The following is a 19605-nucleotide window of genomic DNA, read 5'->3' as shown; positions in this document are numbered from 1 at the left end:
ACAGAAATCTACCGGAGACAAGAGATGCGATGCGCTCCGTTGCGCTAATAAACAAACGCACGTGTGTGTTGTATCAGTCCGCACGGGGGAGTGCGCATGCGCACTTCCGCCTGCGTTCCCAAATCGCCGAAAAATCGTCCATTGCGCCTCTAATAGATATTTGACACTACCATAACACAGTTGTTGTCAACTCTGGAATGGTTTGCAATTAGTGACTTTAGGTGGTCTGCTTTCCCACATCAATTTAAAACATATTGGGGATGGTCCAAGATTTTTTCAACCATCACCAATGTCTGATATTTGGCTTGCGGTTTTGGTCAACAACAGATATTTGTCAATGTTGATGCATTTGGGAACTTCAGTTTACTGACCTTTAATGGATGTGTTAATGTGCAGAAGCTGGAGAGCCGCTGTTTCAATCCCAGGAAAGAGGCAGGAACAGCCATGTAAGCTGGCCCGGCTGTCGGGGACTTTCCTCCATCCGGCTCTGCTCTGGTTTAACAATGGCCCTGAGTCACAGTGTTCTGACTCGTGATGTAGATATGCTCTGCTCACGCTGATCACAGCAGGTGTTTCGATTAGTTTTGTTATGTTTTGTTGCAGACGGTTGACCTCACATGTGTCTTTGATGTGGAGAAGGAGAAAGGCCGTGTGTAGTGCCTTTGATAGAAAAAAAACACAATACAAAACATGTTGAAATAACATATTAATTTGATCTTCGAAGAATGTTATTAAGTTAGTCCCGTTTTGCTATGTGGTTATAGGTACGTTTTTTTAAGAACCCGATAAAATAATGTTTTGGAACTATCCACCAACCCTCAGATAAGACATTTAGCCCATAAACCCTTACAATTTAATTTGATTCATGCATGTTTGATTCATTCTGTATTTGAGGCACAAAAATATCTGTTTTCACGCTCTCCGCCCACAGTTCTGTGCGTTCTGATTGTGCTGTCATTCTTGACATTCACTTATGTGTCTGTATTCCTCACACCTTGTTGTTGTTAAATTTTCTTTCTTATTATTAAGGGACTGGGGGACGGGGGTGTCAAAAAAATAAACTTATCAGGCCTGCAGTTTTGCACAGGAAGTCTATTTTAGTTTAATCTATATATTTCAAAGAGTATGTGCCAATTAATTAATCATCAGTAAAAACTAACTTAGCTCCTTATTAACAATTTATTCACAGAGTTTAAAATAAATAAAAAATAGTTTATACAAATTAAAATAATTCTGTGCATATGTTTACTGATTTTACTGATTTAGATTGATTGATGTTGACACAGTTTATTATCTAGTACGTGCTTTTTCAAACCTCGAGTGAAATTATTAATGTTTAGAGACAATTTCAGACAGAAGTTAAAAATGAAAACGTTTGTTAAGACGCATTAGATCAATGTCACGGTTTACAAAGAACAGAATGTAAATTGATGATCTACGTATGTTATAGAGAAAGGGATGAAATGATCCTAAGAAGTTTTGGAAAGTACTAAAAACAAAAATGATTCTGTGGCTGCCAGCTTTTTTGAACAAGGATGGTCTAAAGTTGACTGATAAATCCAAAATATTGAGTTTCTTTAATGAACATTTTGTATCTGCTGGTTTGCTTTTTGATTCTTCTTTGCCTGGTCAATCAAGGACAACATCAAATGCTGGTTCTGAAATTCCCTTTGGAGGCAAACGTCTGGGTGATTGCTCTTTTAACTTTACTTCACTGTCAAAAGGTGAAGTTCTCAATGAGCTGAAACCCCTGGACACAAATAGGCGGGCGGCCCAGACAACCTGGAACCTTTTCCCCAATACTGGATGCTGAATATGTAGCCAAGCCTATAATGCACATTTTGAATTTAAGCTTAAATAGTGCGACCATTCTTAAGATCTGGAAATGTGCATTTTTACTCCCGTTGGTAAAAGGTGGTGATCCAAGTGAAGTTACTACAGGCCTATTTGTTTGTGTCGTAGCCAAAAGTCTTGAAAAACTGGTCAGCTTCCAGTTGAAAGACTTTTTAGATGCTATTTATATTTTATCTAACTTTCAATCTGTAATATAGTTTTATAGTACAGTCACAGCTGCTATTAAGGTTCTAGATGATTTCTTGCAAGCTCTGGATCTAAAATAATATAGTGTTGCCCTTTTCATTGACTTATCTGAGGCTTTTGACATTTTGACTGGTTTGCTGAATAGCTATCAAACCGTTCCCATTGTGTGAAATTGGAAGGGGCCTCCTCTTCTTTTTTCAGTCTGACCAAGGGAGTGCCTCAGGGTTCCATTTTAGGCCCAGTTTTATTCACGAGTTATGTAAATTATCTTTGTGCTGAGCCGTCTGATGTCATGTACCATTTCTATGACAATGATGCGGTACTTTACTTTTGCTTGAATGGGCCATTGAGACATTACAGTCTGTCTTTGTCATAGTGCAGTCTCGTTTGTGGTCCCTACAACTAGTATTGAATGCAAACAAAACAAAAGCCTTCTCGCATGGGCCGTACAGGATGATATCAATCAGATCATGACTTCTCAGGGAAATCCTATTGCGTTTGTTTCCAATTTGAACTGAACTTTTAGTCAGAGTTGAGATTGTGTGAAATGGTCTCAATTAAGGGTTTTCGTTCAATTTTAAAAGACGAAGAGAGTGAATTTTAGAAAAAGAATCTTTGTGCTTTTAAATAGTAGATTTTGTTTCTATTTCTTGCTTGTCTTTTAAATGTGTAATGTTTTCAAATGTGTGTGCCGTTATGTCTTTACTTTCCCCCAGGTCTTCTTGAAAAAGAGGTCTCGATCTCGATGGGTTAACCTCTGGTTAAATAAAAAAATATGAAATAGATAAAACATAATCGTTAAAAACAACTTCAATAAAATTAATATGTCCCCTTTTCGTCTCACTTCCAGCCTGCCCCAGTTCTGTAGTAAAGCGTCGAAGGTCGGGTTGGAGTGGGCTGTTGTGGAGCTGCTGTAATTGGTCAGGAAATGGGCTGCGCTCCTCTCCTGTCTCCCCCTCATCGCCTCCTCCCAGTGGACATCTGCTCCTCTCTCTCTCTCTCTCTGCCGCTCCCTCTCACTCCGGTGTCTCTCCATCGCTCTGAAGTGGACATGCACGGACCAGAGCGCTCATCAACATGCCCACAGGTCCGTCCTGTCACTGTCTGAAACCTAAAGGATATGGAGCTAACCTGGGATAGGAGACTAACAAGTGATTTTCTGCTGATGGGAACGGTCAGTGTAAGGTAAGTGATGGGTCAACCTTTTAGATTTTATTATAGGCACATTTTTATAGTTAGTTTTACTCACCAATGATTCCAGGTAAAGTTGAATCACATCAGTTTTATCACATTTCAGTACAAAAATATTGTAAGTCTGTTTTAGTCTTGGATTTAGTCTTTTGGTTGAAGCCTCATTACCTGGTTTGGTCCAGCTTTGACCTGTTTTAAGTCATAGTTTAGTCCTGGTTCTGTATTGGCGTTGTCTTTTTTTTTATCCTGTTATTTTTCTTATTAAGTGCCCCTGCAAGTCTAGGTATTTATGTTTTTATTTTGACAGGGACATTGCACATTAATCAAACAATAAATGTGCCAAAGTTAGCTGATATAAGCAGATATAATACTGTCTTGTCCTGGAATCACTTGTTTTGAACTCTTGGTTTTGTTCTGGTTTAATTTTGATTAATTCCTGGTTGGTCCAGGTTTGGTAATTGCTTAGACTTGGTTTAGCTTCTTTATTTGGTCGAAGTTTATTCCATTTGAAGCCTTGGTTAAGACCTACTTTAGCTCTTGTTTTGACTGGGGTTCGTCCTGTTTTAGTATTGGAAGGGATCTGGTATATTAGTCTGTAGTTTATTCAATTATATTTGCTTCTGGTTTAGTTCTGTTCTAGTTTAATCCTAGTGTAGGTTATTGTTTTTGCCCAGGAGAATCCCCACTGGAGCCAATTGCTATCCTCCAATCTTTAAAACCGCAGTCTCTCCTCAATAGTAATCACAGAGTCTTGTTCTGACTGCTCACCAATTACTCCGTGCACCGTTTAATTTCAGGCTGGCTCTGATAGCACCTTTTACTGCATGTTGATATTAGAAAGACTACAACAGTTCTCAAATAGTGGGACAAAACTAGGCCTGTCACAATAACAAATTGATATTGCTATTGAAAATATTGCGGGGAGTAAATGAAAATGTGCATGATGTAACTTTTATTGATGATGAAACAATGATAAAACAGAATAATCTAGATCTTAATAGACTATTTAACTATAAGATAATTGTAGTATTTTGAGAATGGTCATTGTTATTTGAACTAAACAGACAATAAAACACATACAGAAACATTTTTTAATAAACACAACATTAATCAATCTAAATGTGAAAGAATACATAAAAAACTTGTGTAGACAAGTCACCACATTTCAACCTTTATTATTATATTTTATAAAAATCTCAAGGTCTCAACAATAAAAATAATCAATCTATAATTGTCGACTACTAAAATGATTGTTAGTTGTAGCCCCATCAGTTTTGTGGTGGAAGAGTCCATGGAGATGTTATTACTTGCCATTAATGTTCCACACTATGACTTAAATCTATCTCCATGGGACAAGCTGGTGACATCACTAGACCAAGATTCAGGTCAGATCTGTGGAGAGGTGAGCACGCTCTCAATAATTTTGTAATCAGTAAAGACACTTGTAATTCAATAATCACAAGAGGGTTAAATGCCATGAGTATTCCAGGCAAAGCAATAACATCACATGGAGACAAGCTTGTGACGGACCCTCCATCACAAAAATGACATAGTGCACCTTTAATACCACTTGAAGAGATTGACGCAGTAACGCAGGATAACAGCGGTAAAACATTCTCTTAAGTAATAAAATGTGATGCTGTGATGCTTTTTTACTTAAAAGTGCTATAATGAGTCACAGTTACCCTTTACATGTGAACATAAGCACACACACAAAAAATGAGTTTGTTTTTAGATATTGCTGGGCAACACAACAAAATCAGAAAAGGTTTATTGCCATTGTCAGGCTAGGAACTCGCTTTGGTGATTCGGTGCAATAATCTGGGAAAATAATCTCATCATTACCTGAAAATGAACAAAATATGACAGTTATATCACCCAAAAAAAAAGGTTTATTCCTCCTTAGTATGAATTGGCAGTGAACCTCTCAATTAAAACAACCCAAGCTGATCATTGACAATTAGAAATGACAGAATCTCAAATGGTTATTGTTAAAGCACGTAAGCAGATTTTTGAATGATTGTCCATTTCTTACCACAATTTGCATGGAATACTTGTGCTGTTTTTTTTGGCTGGACATAATGCTTCAAAATTCCCTTCATACTTGCACATGCATCAGAGTGAACGTCCTTGTGCTGGAACACTTGTCTAACCTGACACACATGCTCCTCTGTGGGCTGTCCTGGTTCCGATCCGGCTAAATACAGCTGCACTATGAAGACGAGCGCACAAGTGGATGAACTAGTTTGTGGCGGTCCACTTGGCCTCACTCTTTCACTTTTATGTAATGCCATTGGTTGCCAGATTAGAGATTTTTACAGCACATGGTCAAATGGGTTTCCTCTGGCTGGTTTTGGCGTGACTCTACAAATAGGAAGTCATGTGTCTTTTATATTACTTTCCCACTATATTTATCCACCTAAAGTTGTATTTAGAGTGATTCATGTATGTTTATTCTCCTTCATCACCTTTGCCTTGACTATAGTCTTTACTTTCTTGGTCCTCTTATGTTTTATTTTGTATCAGTGATGCACTAAGGATTGGTTAAGAAAGACATTTTGCACTGCTATTTTTAAAATCCGCTGCTCTCCATCATGAACTGCAGCTCGGGGGCCGTCAGCATGATCCAAAACCGTGATACTTTATTTACTTTGTGATTTGATAATTGTGCTGCTCTAATAATGGATACTGCTACTATTGAAACTCTATTGGAAATGTACTCAAATAATACCACTTAAACAAGTTACAAACCACACACTTTTGTACTATAACTGCGTGTAGTTCTTTTGGAAAAGTCCCTGAGAGCCGAGGGTCTCTTCCTGAGTGGTGCATGTTAATCTGGGGCCAAACACACTTCCTGTTCATGCTCTACATCCTGAACTCGACTCTGTCCCCTAAACACAAAAACTTAAAAGTCAACACAAACATGAATAAAATCACTGCTCAACTCTTCAAGTATCTTTTATCCATATACTATGTCCTCGAGTCCATTACACTGGTATGTACATGTAGGGGGCAGAGTGGCAGAGCAGCTAGCACTCTCACCTCACAACAAGAAGGTCGCGGGTCTGTACAGCATTCCTATTGTGTTCTTTATTGACAATCATTGGATTTAGCTTTTCTATGAAGTGGTTATGTCATGGTTAGGGGTGTAATGGTACGCTCTATCCTGAATTCTGTTCAGTATTGGGAGGCAAAAGAGCCGTTCGTATGACCCTCACGTGTGCAGCGTACACATGTGAAACAAAGCCGAATGTGTTGTACTGTTGTACTGATTCACTGTGTCAAGCAGCCATATTTTGTTTTGTCCCTGATTGGCTAATCCACCTGTCAATCATGTGCAGCTGAACTCAACCAGACTCACACCGACAGACTCTTGGACAAAACTGAAGAGGTGTGTGTTCTTGGCTGGCCAGGCAAGTGAATTATGGCGGTTGGATCCCATGCCAAGCTGTTGCCCACTTTTCTATGAGCGATTGATGGTAGTCAGAGCTCAGAAATATATTATTTTTCTTTCTGTTGTTTTTTTAAGATTAGTGTCAAGGCAGGGGCAGTAACTAAACAATTCACTTTTCTGAGGACATTTCACTCAAATCAAAAGCAGCTTTTAGTGGTTCAGCTTTTACTTTACTTTGTTTAAAGACATTGCAATTGTCTCTTTGAAATCTGAAGTCTATGGACATTTTTATTACAACTTCTGTAACCAACATTGTTCGTGATCACAACGGCTTATCCAGTTCACAGCAACTTATATATATATATATATATATATATATCCAGTCCAGTCCAGTCCAGTCCAGTCCAGTCCAGTCCAGTGAAGCTCTTTGTGGTTTGGACTTCAGGAATGCCTTTTGTTTTCCTGGAGGCTACATTTGGCTCATAGTTCCTTGTTTTTTGCATAAACCACGACTCTCACTATTGCCAGAACTGTGGCTGGACAGAGCTGGAGATTCCTGGAGTTCTGTTGGCATTGAACGCACCACTTAAGCCCCAGGGAGGACCTGCAAGTATGTGGTAACTCTATACAAACACAACGCAGGAATAGTCATATTTTTCACTTAATCAACATTGTTATTTTGACTCAAATTTGATTAGCTTCAGCTTGGGAATGTTTGGCAATTAATCAAGCAACTCACAGCGCTGAAAATTATTTAGTGGCCAGATAGAACAATTTAAGTTTTTGCAAAGTGGGTTGTAAATTAATTTATTTGTAGAAAAAAAATGTGAACGATATTTTTTTAAATGCAATAAAATTCAGTTTAGATTGACTATATTCTATAATGTTCTATAATGTTTTATGTTAAAGTATTTTGGAAGATTTTTATCACAGAATGTTTTTTTAATCAGTCAGTCTTTGGTGGATGAGTAATATACTCGCGTCACTTTTTTTTAGCATGTTTGAAGAATGACTAAGCCATATTTTTGTTTTCTTTTTGCCCATCTCACTTCTTTATTAGCAATGATATTTATATTTAATTTCAACAAAGCATTTCAATGTGGAGAGATTAAACAGACAAAAACAAATACATTAGAATGTGTATTAAGTGTATACCACGTATAGATTTTTCGGCACGTAGACCTAATCAGAAAATTATCAAAGTAAGAAAGTAGAAAGTTGAATGAGATAATAGAAATTAGGGCAGCAACAATTAATTGACTAATCAAAAATTCTCAATGTACAATAGAAATAAACTATTCGACAAACAATTATTGCTCACTAGTTTACCCTAGCCCTATAATAAAAATAAGAATGGAGTCTAAACCCGGGTAGTGGAAGCTGAACTGATGTAGAAGAGAACAGGAGGTGGTACACTGTTAAAGGCAGTGTAAATGTAGCGGCTGATGGACTTGACGAAGGTGTGTGTTTCAGCAGTAGATTTAGGGGAGGAATCTGGTGTGTGAACTGTCCTTCTGTTAGGTCCTCTCAATAGACAAATGAGCTTACTTAGCTTTGACGTGTTTTTGACCTCTGTAACCACCATATCATTCTGGAGAGAGCTTTTAAGTAGCTTTACAATACTCTTGGAAAACAATGTGCTGCAGTCAGACCCTCCTCTAGACCTAGTGGCCCCTGCCTGGTGTTTACATTGCCCGAGCGTGCTACGAAGACCACCGTATTGACTTGTACGGCTTTCTCCTTTCCACTTCACTTCACTTTACTGTCTCCCGGATGCCAATTGGCCAAATGACCATCTCCATAGGCAACAAGGCAAACTGCAATGCATCAATGGCAGCTCCCTCTGTGTGTGAAGGTGGTCTGTTTGTTAGTGGAGGGGCTCGGGCTGTGGTGGACACTGAAGAGGACAGAGGAGGCGGTTGGGCAATGTGTTTTCAATGAAAAGAGGAGCAGGGTGAAGTCTAAAGAGAAGACGACGTTAAATGTTAGTGGACAATAGAGATAAACATGTTCTCTTACTGCCATGTGTTTGAGCAAAATATTACAACTACTAATGATGAAATTATTGAATAATAAATAATCTGAATGCTGGGCATGACGAAAAATAAAGCACTTTTTTCTATTCTAGTTTTATTTTGTCTCAATCAAAAACTAATAAAAGCATACAAAAGCATATTTTGGTTGAGCCCGTTTGAGACCATAAATGTTCAGTTGAGGAAAATCCAAACGATCAGGGTGTTTGTGCGTCAGCATCGTGTACAGTAGATATGCTGCACTAGCTGTTTGTTTTGAACTGTGAAACCTGCACACGTCCATATTCAAATGTGCAAAAACTCTTGTGACATGCTTATCGTTTTGGTTGGAGTCCAGCCCAGAGTTTCTGTTTCAGCTGAAACTCCTTTATTTCCTTTCCAAACCTCGGCCATGTTTGTGGTCAAGATAAAAATCAAAATTGTATTTTAGTTTATTCATAAATGTATCATTACCTGCAGCTACTGCTAAAAGATTGAACAAACAATGTTCAAGTTGGTGACTTATTGTACAGAAAATGAAAAACTGACGTTAGTTGCTCCTAACCAAGCAGAGCTCAAGATCTAAAAATATGAAGATGATTAAGAAAAAAAACAAGTTTTGCTATCTAAAACCTGAATTTCAGAACCTTATGCAGCTCAGTTGTGCTTGCCTGCTCTGGGAGACAGAGGCATAGATGCTCATTATTGGATGCCCCGTGTGTGGGGGATGGGGACAGGGTGACATAGTGTTTGGACCAAGGGTTTAGGGGCATCACGGGTCACTGGGTGCTCAGTAATCCGAGTTACCCCTTTTCTAACAGGATAGTCCCAGGGATGTTATGGAGCTTTTGTCCAATTTGAAAACCTGATCTTTAAATATTTTACTACTATAGACAGCACAGATAAAGGTTTGGCTCATCTTGTCGTATGCTTATTTTATGTTGTTCAAGTAATCCGTGAAGCTATTGAGACTTGACCGCCAGCCTTGAACTTCACACAGACAGGTTTGCTCAAAAAAGCTCAAATTAAAGTTATTTAGTGGAATCCGTGAGAGGAAAGATCCCACAATAATGTCAAATTATCATTGCAGAATTCTGTGTAGCCAACAGTGGTATGATTTTAATTCCTTTAAATCATAAACGCCCCATGCAACACTATAAACTAAACGTACTGATCAGGTTTATGTTTTGTACAGTATATTTGAGGAAAAGTATTGTCCATTGTAAGGGTTAATATGATTTGGAAAATTTGAAAACACAACGTTACCAAAATTGTCACGGGGACGAAAGTATGTCCATGTCAGTGTGGATTATTGGGATGGGGTCTTATCTTTTCTTGGGGGCTGGTGCGTTAGTGAGATCCCATGCTGCTGGGACCGGTGCTTGTCCTGAAAGAGTCTTGACTAATGGCCGACACATTTGTTTTGGAGACAGACTGAGATCCATTGTGTCACGTGTCCCCCCCCCCCCCCCCCCCAGTGTCCCCCTCAGAGCGGCTCGGACCGTCTCGCTGTAGACCTGCTCCACTTGAAACCACACACGTACAGTCAGGGTCATGACCCTAAGCTACCGCTCCTCCACGGATCTCCTGAAGTCTTACCGCTTTTTCACATACCATTGCTTGGCTGTAACACGCTGCATCTTTGACCACTTGTGTAACAAAATTGTAAAAAGTACAATGTCAGTCTATGATGATTTATTGCCCTCTCAGTGTCCCGGCTAACTCGAGTATCACGATAGCAGTGTGTCTCTGGAAGCCACACAACAAGCTTCAGCAATTGCCTTATTTCTCAATTCTTCAATATTTACTGTCCTTTAAAATATAATTGTGATTTTATTTGTTGGTCATTGCAGATACACTAGCTAAACATCCAACTACAGCTTGTTAAAACGTTGTGTTTTAAGATGAGGACAAGAAGAAGGGAAATTTGGTTTCTGCTTTTGAAAGACATGTCCAAGCAGGTCAATGTAAACATGCATGGCAGAAAACACAGCTCCAGTTTTTGCCTTTTTCCACCAGAAAATAGCTGGTGAAAGTCTTCAATCCATTTAGCATGATTCAAGATCTTTAAAGTTAAGTTAAGAATATTTTCAGGAGCATCCAGCTGGAGGATTCGGCTGTTTTAGGTTAATGAGGCAAACCTTTGAGCACCCCATCCACGCTCTGATAGAACATGCAAACTCCACACAGCCCCACGCGAGCCGGGATTCCAACCCGAGACCTCCCCCTGTGAGGCCAGAATGCAAACAACAATACCACTGTGCCGCCAAAATACATGTCCATTTTAATCCAATCAGCGGCCTCATACATGGGCGACCAGCTTTGAATAGACCAGAATACGGAGACAAAACGCTAAGCAAGTCCTCAAACTCCTATAACGATTGGAAATCTGGACAATGCCTGTCTCGGGCCGCTAATGTGTATTCAACTTGTCTAATTTCCACGGTTGAAAATGGCCCTCGTTTCAGTCCTTTGACAGTTCTGCGCCTGGTTTTCCTGCTCGCTCTGATGTTCTTCACAATGTCTGTATGACGAGGGGGCTTTTGTTTGGGCTGGTCTCATTGATGGAGCAGGACCCTATGTTTCTCTTTGTACATGAGATCTATAGAGCTGGACGCTGTTGGATTAAAGGTGATCCAGCTGCTTGTCTGGTGGGCCTGTAGGTCAGTGCTCAGTAACTGAAAGGTCAGCTACTGGTCTGTAAGCTACTGCAATTCTTAAAATATGTTGAAGTTGAGGAATGTGTAATGTAATTGTCTGTGTTCTTAATATACATGTTATATAGTCTTTACGGCATTTGTATTGGCCTATAAACATGCTCTTGTCTTGAGTACCACCGCTTTTGCGTCTCACGTTTTAGAACAAAGTACTACTGTATCTACTGAAATCACACATTAATTTAGGGGAGATAAAGTAAAGCTTTCCCCCAACATGCTAATGTAACACAAAGTTGCAAGTTGTCGAGTCCAGAGATGATGACTTAAAATGACACAAAAGATCTTGGAGCTCTACCTATAACAATGGCAAGAAGAAAAATGGCCAAAAAAAAAAGTATAGCTTCATTTTAAAACACAAAATTGGTATTATTTCGGTGAGTTTTGCAAAAAAAATGCTAATTCATTTTTAACATTTGTGAAGTCAAACATAATGGACTCCAAGAAATTTCATAGAAATATAAATAAGTGGCTGAAACTTTCCCTGTGAGTTCCGCACTAAATATTAATTGAGTTCAAGTAATTTTGAGCTTTTAGTGCTTTCTATGTCTGTGTTAAGCAGTTGAAATGTTTATAAATCCTGATTTCTTTGCTGCCAGCCCTGTGAGTCATTAATTGGCAAAAAAAACCTCTCAGGCATTTGTGATCAATTTAGGAACGTATAAAAAAGGAAAAGTATTCATGCTTCTAAGCTTCCCATAAAAATGTCTCTGACCTGCTGCAATTTCATTCTATTATTGATGTGACATATATTGGCATAAACCGATATTGGAACTGTATTAGTAAGTTTAGTATCAGGATATATCCACAGAACATTTAAGCACAGCCCTGGTAATCTTAGAGACAATTATTCCCTAAAATTCCTTAAACTTGCCCAATTGTTTTTCATACTCACAAGTTGTAAATTTTCCAACAAAAGATAAAAGTCAAACTAGAACAGACGCAGCAGTCAAAAAATGCAGGGTGCCGGATGAAAGCAGAGCTGCAAACGGCCTTAATGTGGAACTCCTGTGCAGCTCCTTGTAATTTGCTGCTGGGGCCTAAGGGGGAGGGGCCTGTGTGAGAGGGGGCGCGGCTTAGGCCATAGGAGGAGGAGCCTGAGTGCAGAGAGCAGTATTCACTCCCATGCAAATAGACCACAGAGGCAGGCTCACACTCATGTTGTCTCGCAAGGCCAATCTGAATGTTTGGTTCGACGGATTTTGCTGCACATTTGGAATATTTACAATGAGAGGAAGTACGTGAGGATTACTTTACTACTGCTGCTGCTGCTGCTGCTGCTGCTACTACTTCTTCTACTACTACTAATGCAGTTTGTACAGGGGAGATTGCAGTTGGAAGGATATGTGTGAGTTGGATATTCAAATCAGAGGCTGACAATTGAACTCTGTGAATCTGACATTGGTGGAGAAAAAGATAATGCCTACAGGTAAGCAGAAATATATATACATTTTGACATGTTGTGCCATCATTGTAATGTTTTGTATTGCTTTTTTTACTTTTTAACACATTTTCAAAAATCCAAAATAATCATCACTCCAACGTTACTTAAATATTGTATTCATATTTTTCAACTTCAATAAAATATCAAATTGCAATTTCCAAACATAAAAAACTTGAATGGTTAAAAAAGAAAACGAAAGAAAACTAACTAACTGTCCTCCTTCTTGTGTGGGATTTTTCACAATCGTAATCTTAACACTAGTAGTTGAGTGGTCTCCAGCCCGTTTAAAGGTCTAGGCTACTGGTGACATGCTTTGTGCTTTATTAACTTCGTTCCAATTGTAGATTTATCACTCACTTTTACATGCTTTTACTTCTACTTCATTATTTTGAAGTAACTTTACTCTTACTTAAGTACACGTGATTTTACCTTGAGCTCTGGTTAGTCCTGGTGCAATCTTGGTTTTGTCTTTTCCTAGTCCTCGTTTAGTGTTGATCTTGTCCAGGTTTAGTTCCAGTTTAGTCCACCTTTTTAGATATGAAGAGTGTCAACAAAAGTCTAATGGTGACAAGGTTTAATTAAAGGTGTGGCCTTTGAACCTAAACTGAATTAGATTTTTTTTCTCCCTTTTTTATGGTGAAATATTTGGAAGTGCCATACTTTGACACCCCTGATTTAAATATTTACTTGAATTTTATAGTATTCGGTGAAAATGCCATTCATTGGTCCAAACTCATTTTGGGCCGCGGCCCGAATTTCGACGCTCAGGCTAGGTTGCGGGCCAAAGGTAAAGCAAAAGGTAAAACAATAAAAACTATAAGAAATAAATGGGTTTATATAGCCTAGTAATAGTTATTTGTGGACACTGTTGCACAAATCTGCAGGTAAAAGACTGAGTCCAGATTCATGCATCAGCAGCAGGAACAGGAAAATGGACTTAGGACTTGGGTTTTGACAATCCTCTTTTAAAAGCTGAAGGTAAATTCATAAAAAAAATAGTTTTAGGGACGGAATCCGTAGAAATATATCAATTTTATTTTAGAATAATTTTATACTTGTGGGTTTGGAGTACAAACGGATCCAGATGCGTCCCAGAATGATTTTGACTGGAAATAAGAGGGTTACAGCTTTATTTTTACACATTAAGCGTACGGTTTAATGTGTTCGGTGGGCATGATTAAAACGTCTTGGTGGCCGGATGCGGCCCATGGGCCCCATGTTTGTCACCCCTGATTTAGATGCTTACTACTTAATTCTTCTTTTACTTACTTAAGTACAGTATTTGGTTATAATCTACTCACCTCTGATCTTTTTAGACATGTATACCCCCTATAACATTAACAACACTACATACACATGCTAACCAACTGACCATAAATCCCATAATTTGGCTTGCTCCACTTGATTGCTCATTGCCAAACTTGTTAGCTCCTCTTTGCTGTTGGTTTGTTGGTCACTTCTCTCTTATTGCCTCGTTTATGGTGGTTCCCATGCAGCTGTCAGTGCGTCCGAGTGCGTTTGAAGCCCTTGTGTGGACAGGCTTGTTTTCACTGCTGCTCCGGCTGCTGGCCCATACACACTTCACGTTTGCTTTCTCGCACTGAGCACAGGGCTTGTCCCAGTGGATGCAAAGTCTAAACTGCCCCCTGCTTAAGCTGATATCTGTAGAAGATTGAAGTGTTTTGAGTTCAGAATCCAGTACTTTTTGTAATTTTTATGGAGCTTAAAGTATATGAAAGCCATATTTACCTAATTGGGAGGTGTTTGGTCATCAACTTTACAATTACAGTAGCCTCCATATGGATTCTGTCTAATACACCTTTTAGTTTAACTACTTAGAACTAACATAGTCAAACTTGGATGTATAGGTAAGTCCTCAAATGTTGTTTGCATTGGGAAAAAAAAATTGTGTGTGTTTTAATACTTTTAAATTTAGAAATCAATTCTAGATTTATTTGCACTTCCTTCATCCATCCGTTCTGCTTATCCGGGGCAGGGTCACAGGGGGCAGATATTTGCACATCCTTTTAAAATATATTTGCCTGAGTAACTTAACAATGGCACAAATCCAACATAAGACTTGATGCCAGATATAGATTTGACTGAAATAGACCGTATCGATTAGATTACATAAGAATGGCCATTCACTCTGACGTGTCTCTCAGCATAACTGGAGTTACTCGACATCCTATTTTACACCTCTAACAACATAATCAAGATCTGCAAATACTTCAGTTACCTCTTTATTGTATCATTATGTATTTATAGTACTTTCAGGATGTTTTGGTATTCTTTGCATGGACCACTATCTTCTTGTCATTCCACACAAATGCACTGAAATCTTGCCAGCACACATGTCTTTACTTTTCCCTGACTCGGGCAGGTTTGACAAAGTACTGAGATGCCATTCTGCTGCCTGTGGCCCAAATTAGGGGCTGCAGGAGCAGTTGGGTCTGGTTGGGGGGGCCGGGGTCAGTGTTTTGTTGTGTTGGCTACAAATGGGTAAAGCCCTCGGTGAAGAGAGGAGCGACACCGGTGGGGGTGAATAATTACTGTTTAGAACTTTTGGTTTGAAGGTGCAGACAATGGCCCCCTCCTCCAATGCTATGCCTGCTCCCCAGACATCTGCCCCCCAAGAAGAAGCCCTCATGTGCAGCTGGGAGTTTTTTTTATGGTTTAATGCTATTGGAATGGAAAAATAGGGTGAGATTACTTGCTATGCATATACAATTGTGAAGTTATTTCTGGCACTCGAAATGTTGCTATTCATACATTTTTTATCAACACAAATCTACTCCGTGTGTCATTGCTTTGATTGATCAAAACCTTTTAACCTAAATATTTCAGAATATCAAGAACATTTTTAAATTCTACAGACACAAGTTTTAGAAGGGCTTAAGAATATGTCAAACTGTACTTTAACTATTAGTTTTTAAGATTTAATAAACTTGAACTATAAATTGATGTTACGCTTTGTTGACACTAACAAAAATGCATAATTATAGATTCAGTTCCAGATTGAGTTTTTTGAAAAAACAGTGTCCAGATTACTACAACTGAGTCTTATTTTTTTTCTACAATGGAACACACCTGGACAAATGAGGGATTACACCAAAATTCATAATATTCAATTACTAACGTTCATACTAGAAAGATCCTGCATGTAATTTTCAACAAAATTATGGATCCTCTTTAATTTTATGTGGTCAAGATCATTCAGGAAAGGTCCAGTTTGTCCTGTCAAGATTTCTTTTTCTGTATTGATACCTGTTCTAATGATTGCCTCGTGGGCAATGGTTGGGGGAATTGCCTCAGGCCAAGTGTAATTTACATAATTAAGATTTATGAGTATGTGTTGTGCTTAATACATTGAAAAGTTTGAGTTCAGATAAAGAAATAAGCAGTAATTTCTAGGTATATTGTTCAAATGAAGATATTTGTCTAGTTTCCAAAAAGGCACATGGTAAATGAAGTCCAGGATTACTCAGGAGAGAACCATATGTGGTTCATTCTGTAAGAAAATGATAAAGTAGTAAAGGTGGTGTAGGTTAGTTCAAGTTTTTTTTTTCACATTGTCTTTTGTAGACTTTTTTTAGAATGAAAAAACTTGTTTCTTTTTAACAATTTATAGAGGTATTTTAAACAAAATCATATTTAAAATGTGGACCCTGTGCTAAATAATTTTAAAATAATGTATTATTCAATTTGTTTTCTCTAGCGTTAGCCAGATTTGATCATGTTTTGTTGTGATTTGGACCAAATTTATCTAGTTGTAATTGTAAATTCTAAGCATTATAATTTCTCTCGTTATGTGTAAATTCCCCATGTGAGTCTTGCAGTCGACCTCACATTACTGCGAAAGCGGGTTCAGTTACTTGAGAAGGGTCCTGCACTCCAACGTCAAGAGAGGTATCCCGGACTGGGGTTAGTGTGTCGGGGTGGGCACAGGACTTGGGTGGGTGCCACAGTCCAGAAATAGGGTGTTGTAAGTTCAAGGGAGTGGACATTTTCCCACAGACGCTAAACATCAGGTTGTCATCTATCAGGCTTTAAACGAGACATTCCTGCAGCGTGTCACTAGAACTAATGCTAACCTGAACAAATGAACACTGGAGCAAGAGGGTGGTAATCTGTACTGGTAGTTTATGGAAAGTGGGAAACATGTTTAACAAAGATATTCACACTGTCCAAAGTATTTCAACCCTGTGTTGCATTATTTTTCACAGTTGATCTTGTGTTGATGATGTGAGAGATGTGACCACTGCACAAAGCCTTCTCCAGCTCGGCACAAACACTCACTGGGGTTCAGATCTGTAGTAGATTCGTTTCTGCTTCTCCTTAGATGTTTTCTCTGCTTGATGCCAATGATTTGAGCCTGACTTCTTTTCCATGACTACAGGATTTGTCTTTCCACATGGTTGTTTCAGAAATGAGAAGCCGCTCACTGCATCAGTTGGATTTAAATACCCGAGTTTCAGTCATTTCTGATCGTCACGATGATGAATCTTTTTTAATCCAGAGCTCCACAGTAAATCCTCTGTCAATAAAGGCATTTGGTGTGGGGCAGATGTCAGACTTTTGAAGAAGTAATTAGTTTGTTAAAAAACGTCATTTCCTAATACTTGGATTATGTGTCTGTTCTTCTTTTGGCAATATTCAGTATTCATTCTGTTTGTGTTTTATTGACGATATACATTCCAAAATAGACAAATGCCTGGTTTCAATGGCTTACATAAATTGTTTGGACTGAACACTACTGATATTATACATTTGGAGCAAAACACAACCCCAGATATGTTTTTGAGAGTACTTATTATAACTTGATTGAAGTGCAGAAACTTTCATTACTTGTTACATGTCCTATTTAGCTCAATGGCAATCACAATAAACATTTTTAAACACATGGGTTACATTTTCAACCATGTACTTATACCCCTAACATATGGTGAAGGCAGCTGCCCATTGTGCTCCTGGAAACACCCGCCAGGGCAACCCCCTCGCTCCGCTCTTATTCCGCCCCCAGCTCGTCCTCTCTGCTCTCGATCTTTGGTTATTTGTCCGGTCTGTGAAATCCTCAGCGACACTTTTGGATCCTTAGAGTCAGACCGAATCAAGCTGGCGTCTCTATCACCGACCAGTGGCTAGAAGAGATTTAAGGAGTTGAATTCCAACAAAAGAGATGATTCAGATGTAACTGAGGATGAGCGAGGGAAGGAGAATGGGAGAGAGTAATAGGCGGTGGGTGGTGTTTGACCTCTGACCTTTCATCTGTTCTTCCTACTTTGTCATTCCACTGCATCGTCCTCCTCATTTCTCATTGTCCAAAATCCTCCCAAGTTCCTCCAAAATATATCAGCATGGTTATGTGTGTTCTTTGGAAAACACTCGGCTATTGTTTATGGCAAAAATCTGTGTTTGAAATAATACATTTATACAAAACGTTAAGTCGAGATCTGGAATTTGAACTTTTGATCGCTGCAAACTCATCCGTCAAACCTCACAGTGAAGTGAAATTGTCCGTGGAGAAGGCCAAACTTGTTATGAACACGTGTGCTCCAAATGCAAATTGCAGCCGCGGTGGTCTGGGCTGCCAACCGTGTATTTTTGCATAGAAAAGTATATGCTGGAGTAGGCATGGTCCAAGCCTATAGGAATGTCCTGTTCGTACGGGCCAAAATGTGAAAGGAGTGGAAGAAATTATAGAGAATCATGGAAACAATTGTTTTTTTTTTGACAATACTGAAGGGAGATAAGAGTTGGAAAGTGTGAATAGCATCAGAACAAAAGGCACATTGTTGCAAAGTAAAGTGATCATGATCCATTCTTCTTTGTCCCCTTGCAACTTTATTATAAGAAGGCCTTGGGTTGAGTCTAGCTCAGTGCTTCATCCACTTTGGTACTTGGGCTTCTTCTGGTACAAAAGTCTTTTTCTGTTTTTAAAGAGTCAGCTGACTTGTCATCCGTCGTCGTCATTGTCGTCGTGTTTATATTAATATTTCCATTTCACATATCCAAAAGATAATATCATGAGCCACGGGTGTCATAGATGAGGACTATAAAGCAGACAAATGCACAATAGGTCTTCTTTGAGCCCAAAACATTTTAGACTTTGCTTGGCCTGAGTTTAAGTCCTGGTGCTGCACAAATATGATAAGTGAAAACTGTGAAAAGTATCATGATAATTTGGTTGATATTGAACATACACAATATTCATGCTGTAAACACACCGCACTGTAGTCATGGGCTCATTTCTATCCGTTATCCGCATTCGCTCTCACATACACTGTAGGCAAAGAAGTGTCTTGCCCAAGGACACGACAACAGTATTCCTTGGTCTGTGGTGGAAGTGCCTTCACCACAGAGCCACAGCTGTCCCAATACAACACCTGGTATTCCCAACGGTCTCTCATCCCTGTTCTAACCAGGCCCAACACTAGCTTCAAAGATCAGATGAGACGGGGCATTCCCAAAGAAGCGTTGATTAATTTTTCTTTTTAATGTTTCATAATTCTTTTTTTATCAAATATTTTTTTTTCCTCCGCGTTCTCTCTCTGCTCATTTTAACTAGAGCTATGGAGCTGAGTGTTCATGTTGTAGAGACAATTCCTTCTACTCTTTTACTCATATGAACTGGTGAATATGAGAAACGATGGCCAAGAGTGTTTTTTTTATTTGAAACCCATTTGTAGTGGGATCAAACAGAGTTTGAAAACCACTTGACCAACAAAGATGAGAATAACTGCTTTAGGAACAGTGTTTGACCCATACATGAGCTCCCTCAGCCCATAGTACACTTCCATTGGCCAG

The 19605-nt window shown here is 38.9% G+C and overlaps 1 protein-coding gene across 3 annotated transcripts in view; it reads left to right on the top strand.

Moving 5' to 3' along the window:
• The first annotated feature begins 3062 nt into the window (after window positions 1-3062).
• The window catches only part of LOC140360966 (pleckstrin homology domain-containing family G member 1-like), a 52848-nt gene continuing 36305 nt past the window's right edge, over window positions 3063-19605 (top strand). Inside the window, exon 1 of one of the 3 annotated variants that reach the window (XM_072446513.1) lies at window positions 3063-3225. Coding sequence is in view for 2 of the 3 variants with exons in the window: in XM_072446494.1 (XP_072302595.1) it covers window positions 12774-12783 (10 nt within the window). In the remaining variant the exon portion in view is untranslated. Of the gene's footprint in view, window positions 3226-12491; window positions 12784-19605 lie in introns of those variants that run through there. The other 2 variants (XM_072446494.1, XM_072446503.1) reach the window with 2 other exon arrangements.

The sequence above is a fragment of the Eucyclogobius newberryi genome, unplaced genomic scaffold, assembly GCF_026437365.1.
Source record: "Eucyclogobius newberryi isolate DKJ021-1_F unplaced genomic scaffold, fEucNew1.0.hap1 SCAF_1, whole genome shotgun sequence".
Classification (NCBI taxonomy): Eukaryota; Metazoa; Chordata; class Actinopteri; order Gobiiformes; family Gobiidae; genus Eucyclogobius; species Eucyclogobius newberryi.
The sequence above is the reverse complement of the archived record's forward strand: the minus strand, read 5'-3'. Positions and strand labels throughout refer to the sequence as shown.